At 45.5% G+C, this 12,859-nt stretch overlaps 1 protein-coding gene across 12 annotated transcripts in view; it reads left to right on the forward strand.

The window, feature by feature from the left end:
- The window catches only part of PPIP5K2 (diphosphoinositol pentakisphosphate kinase 2), a 160,743-nt gene that overhangs the window by 130,160 nt on the left and 17,724 nt on the right, over positions 1-12,859 (forward strand). For 4 of the 12 annotated variants that reach the window (XM_040421590.1, XM_040421591.1, XM_040421593.1 and 1 more), the window contains one exon: positions 8,152-8,241. The exons of the other annotated variants lie outside the window; for them this stretch is intronic. In XM_040421590.1, the coding sequence (XP_040277524.1) occupies positions 8,152-8,241 (90 nt within the window). The remainder of the gene's footprint in view (positions 1-8,151; positions 8,242-12,859) is intronic. 12 annotated transcript variants of the gene reach the window in all.

Here is a 12,859-nt window from a genome sequence, read left to right on the forward strand (position 1 = left end):
GTTTGTTACCCGCCTTGGTGTGGGCAGATGTTTATCAACTGGTGTTGTATATCCTGGGCAATTGGCTTTTCAGACAAGCTGGCCAAGATGCCAGGTACATGATGTAACAGCACTATTGTGTAGTTTGTGAGTAAGCATAGAAAGGGTGGCACTATGCACTGCTGGATACAACACTAGCTTTGGGTGTATAGTCACATGTGGCTTACATGGTTGATTCGTGTCCACACCACGCTGACTGTATACACTGGTCCAGGAGCGTCATAGTGGACCTGTGGGTTATTTGAGGGTCAGTCTTTTTTTGTGTTGTGGGCAGATCAACCATGAGGGTTTCAGTTTAGGTAGAGTTCATCCTCCCGTTTAGTATTTTAGAGAGCTTTAATAAAGATTGATTTTAGCTGTTTTGTTAAAAACGTCCCTTCAGTCCGTGATTCGTTTTCCATAGTGGGACGTAAACCACGTATATCTTTTTCAGTGAAATTAGTTGACGCCGCCATTGCACCAAAGGACTATTTTGCATCAGAACTCTGGAACAGAGCCTCGGATCAACAAAAGAAAAACCGCGTTCAATCAGGTGAACCTCGGCTATCGTAAAGTGGTTGGTTGTTTTTTATTCAGTCAACGTCATGTTCTACTTGTCGCAGTGTTTTATGAGCTCCATGTGCAAGCAGCAAAGAGTAAGGGTGTGTTCACATGACAGATTTAGAAAATCCATCTACAAAATTCAACGCGGAATCCAGGCGTTTTTTGCGCAGTTTTCAATGTGTTTTTTTTAACCATTGGGTGTTTATGGTATTTCAGTACAAAACTGCATTTTCAGCTTGTGGTTTTTGCCAGAAATCCCTACAGAAACTGCATGGACGCATTTTCATGCTAACCATTCATTTCAATGTGAGATCCAGTGAGGATTCCGCCCCAAGATGGGGTATGCTGCATGGGAAAAAAAGAGCAAGTGCTGCTTCCCATTGAAATGAAAAGGCTGTTTTATGGCATTTTTAGAGCCATCTTTTTTCAAGAATTAATTTGGGCCTCGGGAGAGTTCTGAAAATATTGTATATAAAAAAAAGAAAAAAGTCAGCTTTCCTAAAGCATAGTCCTCAGTTTATATCTTGTGCACATTTTGGTGTGTTTATATATATATATATATATATATATATATATATATATATATATATATATATATATATATATATATATATAAATTTCCACAGGTGCTTTTGTAAGTTAACTGAGAACCCTTTAGAAATGATCACTCGGTAATAGTAAAGGGAACATGTCACCATGAAGATGCGGTGCAGTCTGCAAGCAGCATGTTATAGAGCAGGAGGAGCTGAGCAGATTCATGTATATTTTTGATGGGGAAAAGATTGAGCAAAACTTACAATTTCTACATTTAAAGGGGTTATTCAGTAATGTGCATAGGTCATCAATATCTGATCGGCGGGGGTCCGAGACCCAGGACCCCCAGCAATCAGCTGTCAGAAAAGGAGGCGCTCTGTGATCACTGTGGCCTCTTCCTAGGCCACCTGACTTCGCCGTACATCGGTCACATGGCCTAGTTGCAGCTCGGCCTCACTGAAGTGTATGGTCCTGAGCTGCAATACCAAGCACAGCCACTATAGGATGTACGGTGCTGTGCATGGAGAGCTGCTGGGAGCCATCTGTACTCACCAGAGCTTCGGTGAGCACAGCGTCTCCCTGAAACAGCTGATCTGTGGTGGTGTCGTGATTCGGACCCCTGCCGATATGATAATGATGGCCTAGCCTGAGGATGGGTCGCCTTTTCAATTCCTGGATAACCCCTTTAAGTCTCTGCTCCTTCTGAGTTGAGCTGTACATGAGGCCTTCTTTTCAGTAACTGACATCTATGTATACACAATTAGAAGGCATTCACACAACCGTATCCGTTTTGCGTTCCTTAAATCGCGGATACCGGCTGTGTGCATCCCACATTTTCCCCTTCCGCAGGTCCTACACTGTCTAACATATGCCTCTTCGTGTTCTATTTTTTTTTGCGGGCTGCGGAATGGACATATGGATGCAGACCGCACACGGTGTGCTGTCCACATCTTTTGCAGCCCCGTTGAAATGAATGGGTCTACATCACATCTGCAAAATAATGCGGTTCAGATGCAGAACAAAAATAGTCATGTGAATGCCCCCTTACACAGGGAATGCTATCAATCACTGATAACGCCTCCCTATGTACAACTGAGCTCAGAAAGAGCAGAGATTTTAATGGTATAAATTTCACATTTTCCTGAATCTTTTCCCACAAAACTATATATCAACCGGCTCAGCTCCCCCTGCTTTGTAACATGCTGTCGGCAGATTGCACTGCATTTGGTGGTGGCAGGATCACTTTAACTCATTCAGTGAAGCTTGTTCTGTGTTTAATGATATGTTCTACTAATTAAGAAAACTGAATTGAATGAAGTACAAAGTCTGTCATCCAACCTCTGTAATATAGATCCAGAAATGTGTATATACAGGACGTATGATTCTTCCCAGCTTCTGCTCCCTCTTCCCTGCCCCTTCTGTGCATTCTTGAAGTGAGATTGAAGCCGCATTTACAGGAGAGCAGACACATTGATAGGCATCACTTTCTATACTAATGCTGGTTGTTACCAGGGATTTGGCTTCAAGGGGTTCTGCAGGGCTACAAAAAGATGGCTGCTTTCTTCCATAAACAGCACCACCCCTGTTCATAGGTTATGTGTGGTATTACAGCTGAGCCCCATTCACTTCAGTTGTGCTTAGCTGCAATACACAACCCATGGACAGGGGTCGCACGGTTTTTGGAAGAAAGCAGCCCTCTTTTGTAGTCCTGGGGGGCTTTTAATGGAAATCAATGCAAGCAATAAAGTTTAGCAAATACAGCACACTAAAGTGGTTTTCTAGTGATTGCACTTTTATGACAGCGTGGCAAGTGACCATTGTGGATAGAAGGTGACTGGGCAGGAATGACCACCTCCCAATTAAAGGGTTTCTGTCACTAGAATTTTCAGTATTAAACTGGCTGACATTAGCGAGGTGCTAATGTCAGCTGCACCTAACTCTGCTATTCTTGTGATTATCCGTGCCCCCGTTACTGTAGAATTCTTACTTTTTTAATATGTAAATGAGCCTCTAGGAGCAGGGGGGGGGGTTGCTCCTGCACCTAGAGGCTCCCGTCTCCCACCTCAAGTCATGCCTTCGAAGTGTTGATTGACAGGGCCAGGCATCGTTCGCGTCCTTCTGCCTTCCCTGTGCCCTGGGGAAATCTTGCGCCGTTCGGTATTCTGTGCAGGCGCGGTGAGGAAGCTGGCAGCCTGCGAGCGTCCTTCCCTTACCGGCCGAGGGCGTGAGATTTCCCCAGGGCAGGCAGAAGGATGCGAACGATGCCTGGCTCTGTCAGTCAACACTTGGAAGGCATGACTTGAGGTGGGAGACGGGAGCCTCTCAGTGCAGGGGCAACGCCCCCTCTGCTCCTAGAGGGTGATTTACATATTGAAAAGTAAGAATTCTACAGTAACGGGGGCACGAATAATCACAAGAATAGCAGAGTTAGGTGCAGCTGACATTAGCACATCGCTAACATCAGCCAGTTTAATGCTGAAAATTCTAGTGACCGAAACCCTTTAAAACAGGGAGCTGGAAGCTCTTATTTTCAAGCAAAAAGGGTGAAATAAAACTCCAGAGGTTGGACAACAGTACTTCTCAATGATCTATCTATTGGTGCACGTGTCTACAGTAAGTCCTAGTTCTGTGGTAGAGACAGCACTCAAAGCTCCTTTTTTATCAGATAATTTTTATTGGTTTTAAAACCAAGCCACATAATATCCAGGGCTATAAGTAGCGGTCATAACGGCACCCCGCCCTCCCCATTCTGGTCAATAAAAAATCAGGGAAAACAAAGAATCAAAAATGTCCCACTGCATGCTCCTACTCCTCCAAAAACCTCAGCTGTAGCACTTTGACTTCCACCCTTCGAGTTAGAACAAAAATACGGCCATGGGACCGAAGACTCTAGCATCTAACCCTGGAGTGCAAGCCATGAGGCCCAGATCTTCTCGAATTTAACAGAAGTTCCCCTTTTCCAAAATATGACCTCATATAGCCACATGTTTACCTTCCCCATTATAGTTGGGGAGCATCCTGAATCCAATGCAAGTTGGTTACTAGGGATGAGCGAATCGACTTCCGATGAAACATCCGAAGTCGATTCGCATAAAACTTCGTTCCAATAATGTACTGGCTCCAATGAGCCGAAGTTATTGCTTAAAAGTTATTGCTTCGCAAAGTCTCGCTCACCATACAGCAGAAGTCCAAGTGCTATTTAACCCTAAAAAGTGATCCTTTTTATTTTTGTACACCTCCAGCTTGTAAAGCACATTAGAGCTGAACATTTCGGGCATGTTATTGCTCTTCTTCAGGCATAAGTGGGTGAAATGTGAATGTACATGCCACCGCTTTAGAAGCTGGGGGTTTATAAAATGCAATAAATTGCCTCAATAAATTTCCCTTATGAGATTCTTTAGGGAAGCTCCAGTAAATGAAGACATCTCACCAGAGTTTCCCTTTGGGTGAACATCAGTGTATGGAATGGAGTGACATATAACACAACTTTATTGGTGTAAGATGCAGGGATATCATAGTCCCTATAGTCCATCTGCAGTCACCGGCTGTCAGGCTTTTTTTCCCTTGCGGCATACAGGTTACTGTAGATGCTAGTCTATATTCTGCTGATGGAGTTGCAGGGCAACCGCAGCAAATTAGATTTTCCCATATCGGACGCTTTGAATGCGGACACCATTGCCTTATATACCCACACATTGATTACCCATTTAATGCTCAGTGTGTCTACCCCCACCTCTTTCACCCAGCACTTCATGGAAATAAGCATTCACATCTTGCAGATGTGAATATAATCATGTGTATTTTGGGTGTTTTGTGCACATTTTAGCACCTTTAACAGTTTAAGACTTGGTTCTGTATAATTCTGTGCCACCTTATGTTTTTCTGTATCTCAATTAGCATTTTTTCCTTTTCTGCTCCTTTTTTTCCTATAGTTTGGTTTTATCCGCTTTTTTAGCTCTTCATTTCACTTGTAGTAAGCAAAATCCAAGCCATAATTGAAGTGTCTTTTATTTCTTCAGTGGTGTAACTCGTCACTGCTTACTTTGGAGAAACGTAGCCACGTGCATCTATCAGTCTGCTGGAAGCGAGTACCTGGCTCCAGTCATTATAGCACCTTGGCAATGGTCTTCGCTCCCAGATACCCCAGTAGTAGGACTTTCGGTTAGGTTTACCAAATTTCCATTATCTTTTTCAAAAATGTTTTTTGAGCTTATCAGAATAGAAGTCCCCTTTTCTGTATATCACATTTAAAAGCCATTCACTTGTATGAGGCCTGTTTTGTGAGTGCAGGGGAAGAGTGTAGGAAACCTCCTCTGGGTTATTGTCGGAAGCATAAAACAAATCCGATGCGTTCATTTTATGACCATTATTACATAGTGTGTGGTTTACCGGGATTATACCTGTAGCTCATAGTATCTACAAGATGCTCAAATAAAGATGGACTTATAAGTACATTTCAGCTCCCCAAAGTCCTAGTTAGAAGGTCTAAAGCATCATGTACCACAGGTGAACTGAGCTCCGTCAGGTGGGAGCACTAGTGGGGCTTCCTTTTCCTTTCACTATCTACAGATCTGTTGTGACTTCTCCTTTTGAGAAGACCACAAATAATATTTTATATGTAAAAGTATACTGGAAAAGCTTGGCCTGCATATCTAGGAGCTGTGAGAGCAGCATGGTGGCCAAAACAGTTCTATGCACTCAGAAATGAATGCTGCCTCATACTGTAACTGCAGTACTGGCATGATGTCCACCAGAGCATAGCCCTTCCCTCTGCACAGTAATGGTCTTTTCTTGATGTTTCTTCTTCTCCAGTCTCTGTAGGAAATAGACTAAAAAGCATTCATCATGTGTTACAGAAGTGGTGTTCTTGAATGAAAGCTGTAAGGCTAGGTTCACATCTGCAGCATGTTTCTGGTCTTCTCTTCTGGGCTAGAAACATATGGCTGACCCCAATGACTACAGTGTGGTTCCTGAGGCTCTCCTTATGGTGCCCGTCAGGGGCAGATTGACCATAGACCTTACAGGGAAATTTCCCGGTGGGCTGATGAGACATGGTGAGCTCTCAGCGGTAATTAAAGCTGTGAGAATCGGGTACTTGTATATCTGGTCAGTGACTGCATATGCCCTCCTGAATTCAATTGCTGTGGTCCACACCTCAACCCTTAATCAGAGACAACTGGTGGAAGAGGACAGAAAATGGCATCTATTGACGGACACCACAAAAAGGCAGATTTTGGGGCAATATATTGTGCTGCACTGTGATATATGGTTCTGATGGGATGGTATTTTGCGCTATGGTATTGCTCATAACCCCCCCCCCCCCCCCCCTACACTTCTGTGGCCCCTCCTATCAGTTTGAACACTCTTACAACATGGGGCCACTTTTATTTTATTTTTTTCCGGGGCCACTTTTAGTTTTCAGTCTGTCCCAGTTGCCCGTCATTCTGTCTGACAAATAAGCGCCACATGTATTTCGCCCTGCATTTTTGCTGGTCTCTGTGATGGCGGCTCCTAATGAACCTCCCCGGCAAATGGGAACCTAACCCTTTGTGTTAGTGCATCTGTACAAGGTCTTTCTCAGTTGCATCCACTAAATGGCCCCAGAAGGCCAAAAAAGGCCAAAGCGGATTATACACAAATACATGTTTGTATATAGAATATATAGAAGCCACCAAGTTACCTGAGATCCATAGACCATCTGAGGGCATGCACATTTATATTCTGACATCTTCTCTTGGGGAGAAGAAAAAAAGACCAGCACACACCGCTAACCATTAATGTAGACTTATTCCAAAGTTCACATGGGCATCAGACTTGTGGGGCGTTTCAGCTTCTGTCACAAGTCTGATACTGATGTGAACTTTGAAATAAGTCTACAATATTCACAAGCGGTGAGTGCCGGTCTATTCTTCCTGCTCCCTAGTTGTGAGGGCCACGAGATCTGACCGAGTGTTGTGGTTGTGTGTACATTGATCTCCGCCTGGGGAAAGCAAAGATATGTTGAATTTCATCTGACCCAGCCCTTTCTTTTTCCAGAATGGATCAGCAGTGGTATGGTAGTACTCCTATCCTCCACCCTATTGCAGCAAAATGCATATCTGTAGGAGCAGTTTTCCCACTTTGAGGCAGGGGCGAGCAGTTTGAGGCCACCATGGAAGCTATGATATGTTCTCATTTAAATAGATCTCTGTTTTAGCCTTGAGGAAACTATCAATGTCGCATGTTATTAGCAGCTTGAAAAATGTTTAGATATTATTGGCGTACAAGAGTATTGTATTTGTCTCTTTTAAAGGGTTTGTCTCACTTCAGCAAATGACATTTATCATATAATAGACATTAATGTATTCTGACTGTCCATATTGCCTCCTTTGCTGGCTTGATTCGTTTTTCCATCACATTACACACTGCCCGTTTCCATGGTTACGACCTGCAATCCAGCAGCAGTGATAGTGCTTGCACAGTATAGGAAAAAGTACCAGCCTATGTGTGGTCCCTGGCCACCAGAAAGGCTGACACTTTTTCCTATAGGGTGCAAGCATGGCCACTGCTGCTGGATTGCAGGGCGGTCGTAACCATAGAAGCGGTCAGTGTGTAAATTGATGGTAAAATGAATCAAGCCAGCAAAGGAGGCAATATGGACAGTGAGAATACATTAGTAAGTGGCTTGTATTAACTTTCTCTACATGATAAATGCCATTTGTTGAAGTGAGACAACCCCTTTAAGAATATTGAAGATATAGAATAGTTATAAGACAGAAACCTTGTTTGCTGTTGTCACCTAGGGCATTATAGATATCTTAAATGTCAGGTCCTACAAGTGTTGCCTTGTTTTGTTTTTCCCATTATTATTATTTTTTTTTAATCCATAATGGTGGTCCTGATATATGTGCTATTCCATTGGATTTGCCAGTCTACCACTAGAACTGACTTTTTGCCAGTGAAAATATTTTGAAAAGTGCCAAATACCCCACATCTTTGACTCCCCCCTCCACACTTCCTTGGTAGCTGGTCACACTGGAATATGTCTCCCTGCAGACCCTCACTCACAGAAAAAAGAATCCAGGAAGTATTCTCATTCTGGGAAGTGTAAAACCAGAAGCCACTATGGGAGCGCTCTACTACGAGGTAAGGGATCTAGTGGTGCCCCAAAACTGGCCTTGCTTCAGAATGCTCAGACGCTGGATCCTCTCTTGTCTTTTACATTCAAGGAATTTTCATTGTTTTTCAATAAAATTAATTGGGTAATTCATGGACCCATAGTTGCCAGCAAAAAATCTAGAAATGCTTTAGATTAGTACCTGCCTCCTCATGTAAGCAGATGTCCCCCGCAGCTATAACCTATTTATAGGTATATGAATAGTGTAAATGGGTAGAACATTAGTTTAGTAGAAGCATATTCATATAGATGTGTATGTATATATACCAGCAACATTTACTGTTATATGCTCGTCTGTTATTTTTGCTACAGTGTTTTTTTTGTGTGGACTAGGGCTGTTGCTTTGTTACTGGATGGGAGGCAGATTTCTTTAGAAACCTTCATTTACTGCTCTCTTTGCAGTACAGAATAGGCCAGCACTGCCGCTGAAGATGGAGGGAACCAGTCGCAGATGAAGCGGTTTCCTTGATTTCTGTGTATTTGAGCTGTATGTTTGGGAGAGGACCGGATCCTATCCCGTTATATCTGGATCCATGTCTGGATCCAATTCCATCTTTGGAGCTTAATACACATACATTCATTCAACATACAACATACAAAGGATCCCTATACTTTATATGCTATAAGGTTCGATGATCCTAAGACCTTAGCGTATCTTTTGCAGCCTCTCTGACTAGTAATTTTAAAAACTAAATCTTTATTATTCACTTCTTAAAAGAACATATAAATCTTGGGAACTAACTTAAAATTCCTCAGGGAGATCAGGGTTTGGGATCCATCTCCTATTTATTGTATATTGCAGTGTTATTTGTTCAGATTGAAAGTGTCAGGGCGGTAAAGCAGGTCGCCCCTCGAGTCTCTCAACCCTGCGATTATACTGTATCTAACGCTATCTAAATATAAATTCCCACTTAGGGGTCCCTACTTCTAATTCCCTGAACTAAAATCTAATCCTGCATCCCCACGTTTCGCCGTATATTTCGGCGTCTTCAGGGGATGACGTGCAGGTCTAATACACATACATACTCCTGAAGTATTTGCTTCCGTATTTGCTTCCGTGTGCATACCGCATCACGGATGCGGACCCATTGAAGTGAATGGGTCCGCATCCGTGATGCGGAATGCACACGAAACAGTGCCCGTAAATTGCGGATCCGCAATACGGCAACGGGCAGCTCATTTGTGGAACGGAACACTACGGAAGCACTACGGAGTTCTTTTCTGGGGTTCCGTTCCATGCCTCCGCTCCGCAAAAAGATAGAACATGCTCTATCTTTTTGTGGAACAGAGGGATCGCGGACCCATTCAAGTGAATGGGTTCACGATCCCCATGCGGCTGGGCCATGGTCGGTGCCCGTGCATTGCGGACAGCAATTTGCGGTCCATAGCACGGTCACGGACTTCATACGGTCGTGTGAACGAGCCCTTATAAAAAGTTTATTTACACATTGATATATAGTTTTTTTTTTTTTTGCTTTTTTTTTTTTATACTTCTTGTCTGAAGACCTGTCTTCGTTAATGAGTCTGACATTAGTTAGATCATTTTTTTTAGATTATGATTATTATGGGGCCTTGTGCTGTAAGCACGTTTTTACATTTTTATTTTTCTATTTTATTTAATTGCGTGTGATTTGGGCTAAACATTATTTTTGTAATGAGTTTTTATAAAAAAAAATTGAATTGTTTAGCGCCTGCAGCCTGCACGTATTCCACTGGCTGTCTAGTGGCTCGGTCTCCAGTCCAGTCTCTTGAATGATCAGCACTGCCATGTTTTTCGATATTTTTTATTCTACTTGTTTTTGTCAGAAAGTTATTCTCTTTTTACATTTACAGTAATGCCTTGTGTGGGATATTGACCATTGAATAATAGCTGTGATCAGACACCCCTGAATAGTTTCTATAGAAATTAGAAGTCAAGGAAGTTTTATATGTACATAAATAATAAGCCTCTGGTAAACCTCGAATATGGTACAAGTGACACCTGGCACGGATATTGAGTAATGAAGCCTAGCTTGCATTCCATTTTTTTCCAAGTTGTTTATAGGGCTGAAGTCAACCATGTTTTTCTACACCAGACTTGGACATGTATTTTCAAATGTAAACTGGCAGCATTGATTGGATAGTGTCAGACTGTGCAGGGACACATCCCCCAACTGGTAACACCCATCTGGACCCTCATTGCAACCTGATAGAAATTCATTTGTAAATAAAAAAGGAATGGTGCATCATAAGAACAAGTAATTGCTAAAAGAGACATGGCAGGAGAGATAAAAGGTCCTGTTTAACTGCAAAAGTAGAAAAGTCACGTTCCAAATTTATAGAAAAAAAGCCTGAAATAATTTTTCTTTCTCCAAGATGAGTGAGATTGCCAGATGTTAAATTGTGATTTCTCGCCCAGTTTCCTTGGGGGACACAGAAGACCTTGGGTATAGCTCATCTCCCTAGGAGGCGTGACACTAAGTGAAGACTGTTAAGCCCCTCCTCCACAGCTATACCCTCAGCCTGGAGAGAGAGACTGCCAGTTTTTTGCTTAGTGTCCAAGGAGGCAAGACACTCCCTGCTCTGCAGGGCTGCTTTCTCCTTGTTTCAATTTTAGTTTTTTACTTTTTTATTTTATTTTTGTTCCAGATCATCAGGGATAACAGAGACGCACTAGACCTCTCTGTTCTCCCGGGGTTGAGCTGCGCCAGTGCCGGTCACCCGCACTGCTGCCTCCCCCACAGAAGGCAAGGTGGATCAGGGCAGCCTCGCTCCCCTACATCCCGCCAGCGCAAGGGTCGCCCGCACGCCAAGTCCCTCTCCCAGCGTCCTGCCACTACGGTGCCAGTAGCTGAAGGGGCGACCCTGCTGGAACGGACCGAGGGTGAAGACGACTATGGTGAGAGAGAGGCTTCTCCAGCCCTACGTCCCCCGTCCCCCCCCGGTCTCCTGCGTGCCTGACCCTATACTGGGCCTATGGACCCTTCTGCCCATGCTAGACCTAGGCTGGCTCCTGGGCTGTCGCAGGGCGACATTCTGCTCCCTCTCTCCTGGCCTCCAGGACATTGGCACCCTTCTCCCTACAAGAAGAATGCCTAGGGAGCTGCGGAGGTCCGCAGCTAGCTGCCCCTGATGGAGGGGTTATGCAGGCGTCCACCCTCACAGACCCGGTCTCAGGGTCCCCCTCCCTCTTACCGGCCACTACTTCAGGGCCAGAGGGCCCGCGCCTTGCTGCCACTGACCCTCCCTACTCTCACGGACACCGTTCCAGGGGAAAGGAGGTTGTAGCTGCCGGCCATATGGAGCGCTGTTCTAGGCAGGTGCCCGCTCCAGGGGTGAAATGGCTGCCGGGTGCAGGGTCCTCACTTCCGGACAGCTGGGTGGGCACCGTGGCCTGCAAAATGAGCGCTTCAACAGCCCCGGCCGACCGTCGGAACAAAACTTGTGTTCCACTTCAAGGCCGCGATCCCGCTCTATCCGGGTCCCCGGCTCGCGGGGTGGGCACCCGCGGCCGGTATGTGCCGCTCCGTAGGCCCGGCTGGTACTTTAAGTACTGTGCGGCCCCGGTCATCCGGGCGCCGCTAAAAATTTAGGCCCCGGCTCTTACGGCCCGCGGGGTGGGCACCCGCGGCCGGTATGTGCCGCTCCGTAGGCCGGCCGGTACTTTTAAATACTGTGCGGCCCCGGTCAGCCGGGCGCCGCTAAAAATTTAGGCCCCAGCTTCACGCTACTAGGCCGCAAATTCAGGCCTCTGTTGGAGGGGGCTGGAACTTCTCCAGGCGCGAATTCTTCCCGCCTGGAGGTTCCCCCGCCCCCAGAGGATCGCAGTGCCGCCCCCCAGGCCGGATCCCTGTTAACCCTTTGGGTACAGGCCGGCTTCCGATGAGCCTGTATGGGTGGATCTGTGCCCTGTAGGTGGCCCCCCCTTTTATTTTATTTTTTTCTGCCTCAGTGAGGCTGTGTGTTAAAAAAAAAAAAAAAAAAAGAAAGTTTTTATTATATATATGACTTGTGGGCTGCGCAGGACGCTGCAGCCTCATCTCAGAGTGCTGCCTGTATACATGCCCCCCTTCCATAGGCGGCATGGTGTCGCGCTCCCCGGCTGCGGCGCTGCCAGGGTCTTTTTTTCCCCTTCTAGGTGGTTTTCTTGCCCTTTCCGCGCTACGGCGCTGGTCAAGTGCATGCCTTTTCTGTAGGCAACATTCGTCACCCTCTCCAGTTATGGTGCCTGCCATGTGCAGGACCCCCCTCCTGGGCGGGATACTGCACTCTCCCTAACTGCGGGTTGGCCTTGTGCATGATCCCCCTTTCATTGGCGGCCTACTGCAGTTTCTCCGGATACAATGCTGGCCATGTGCACGACCCCCTTCCATAGGTGGAACACGGCACTCTCACTGGGTTCGCTGCTGGCCATGTGCGTGCCCCCCTTCCATAGGTGGAACACGGCACTCTCACTGGATTCGCTGCCTGCCATAGGCATGACTCCCTTCTGTGGACGGCATTCGGCACTCTCACTGGATTCACTGTCAGCCATGTGCATGACCACCTTACATAGGCGGTATGATGTACTCTCATTGGATTCACTGCCGGCCTTGGGTATGCCTCCTT

This window comes from Bufo bufo, chromosome 2 (assembly GCF_905171765.1).
Source record: "Bufo bufo chromosome 2, aBufBuf1.1, whole genome shotgun sequence".
Lineage (NCBI taxonomy): Eukaryota > Metazoa > Chordata > Amphibia > Anura > Bufonidae > Bufo > Bufo bufo.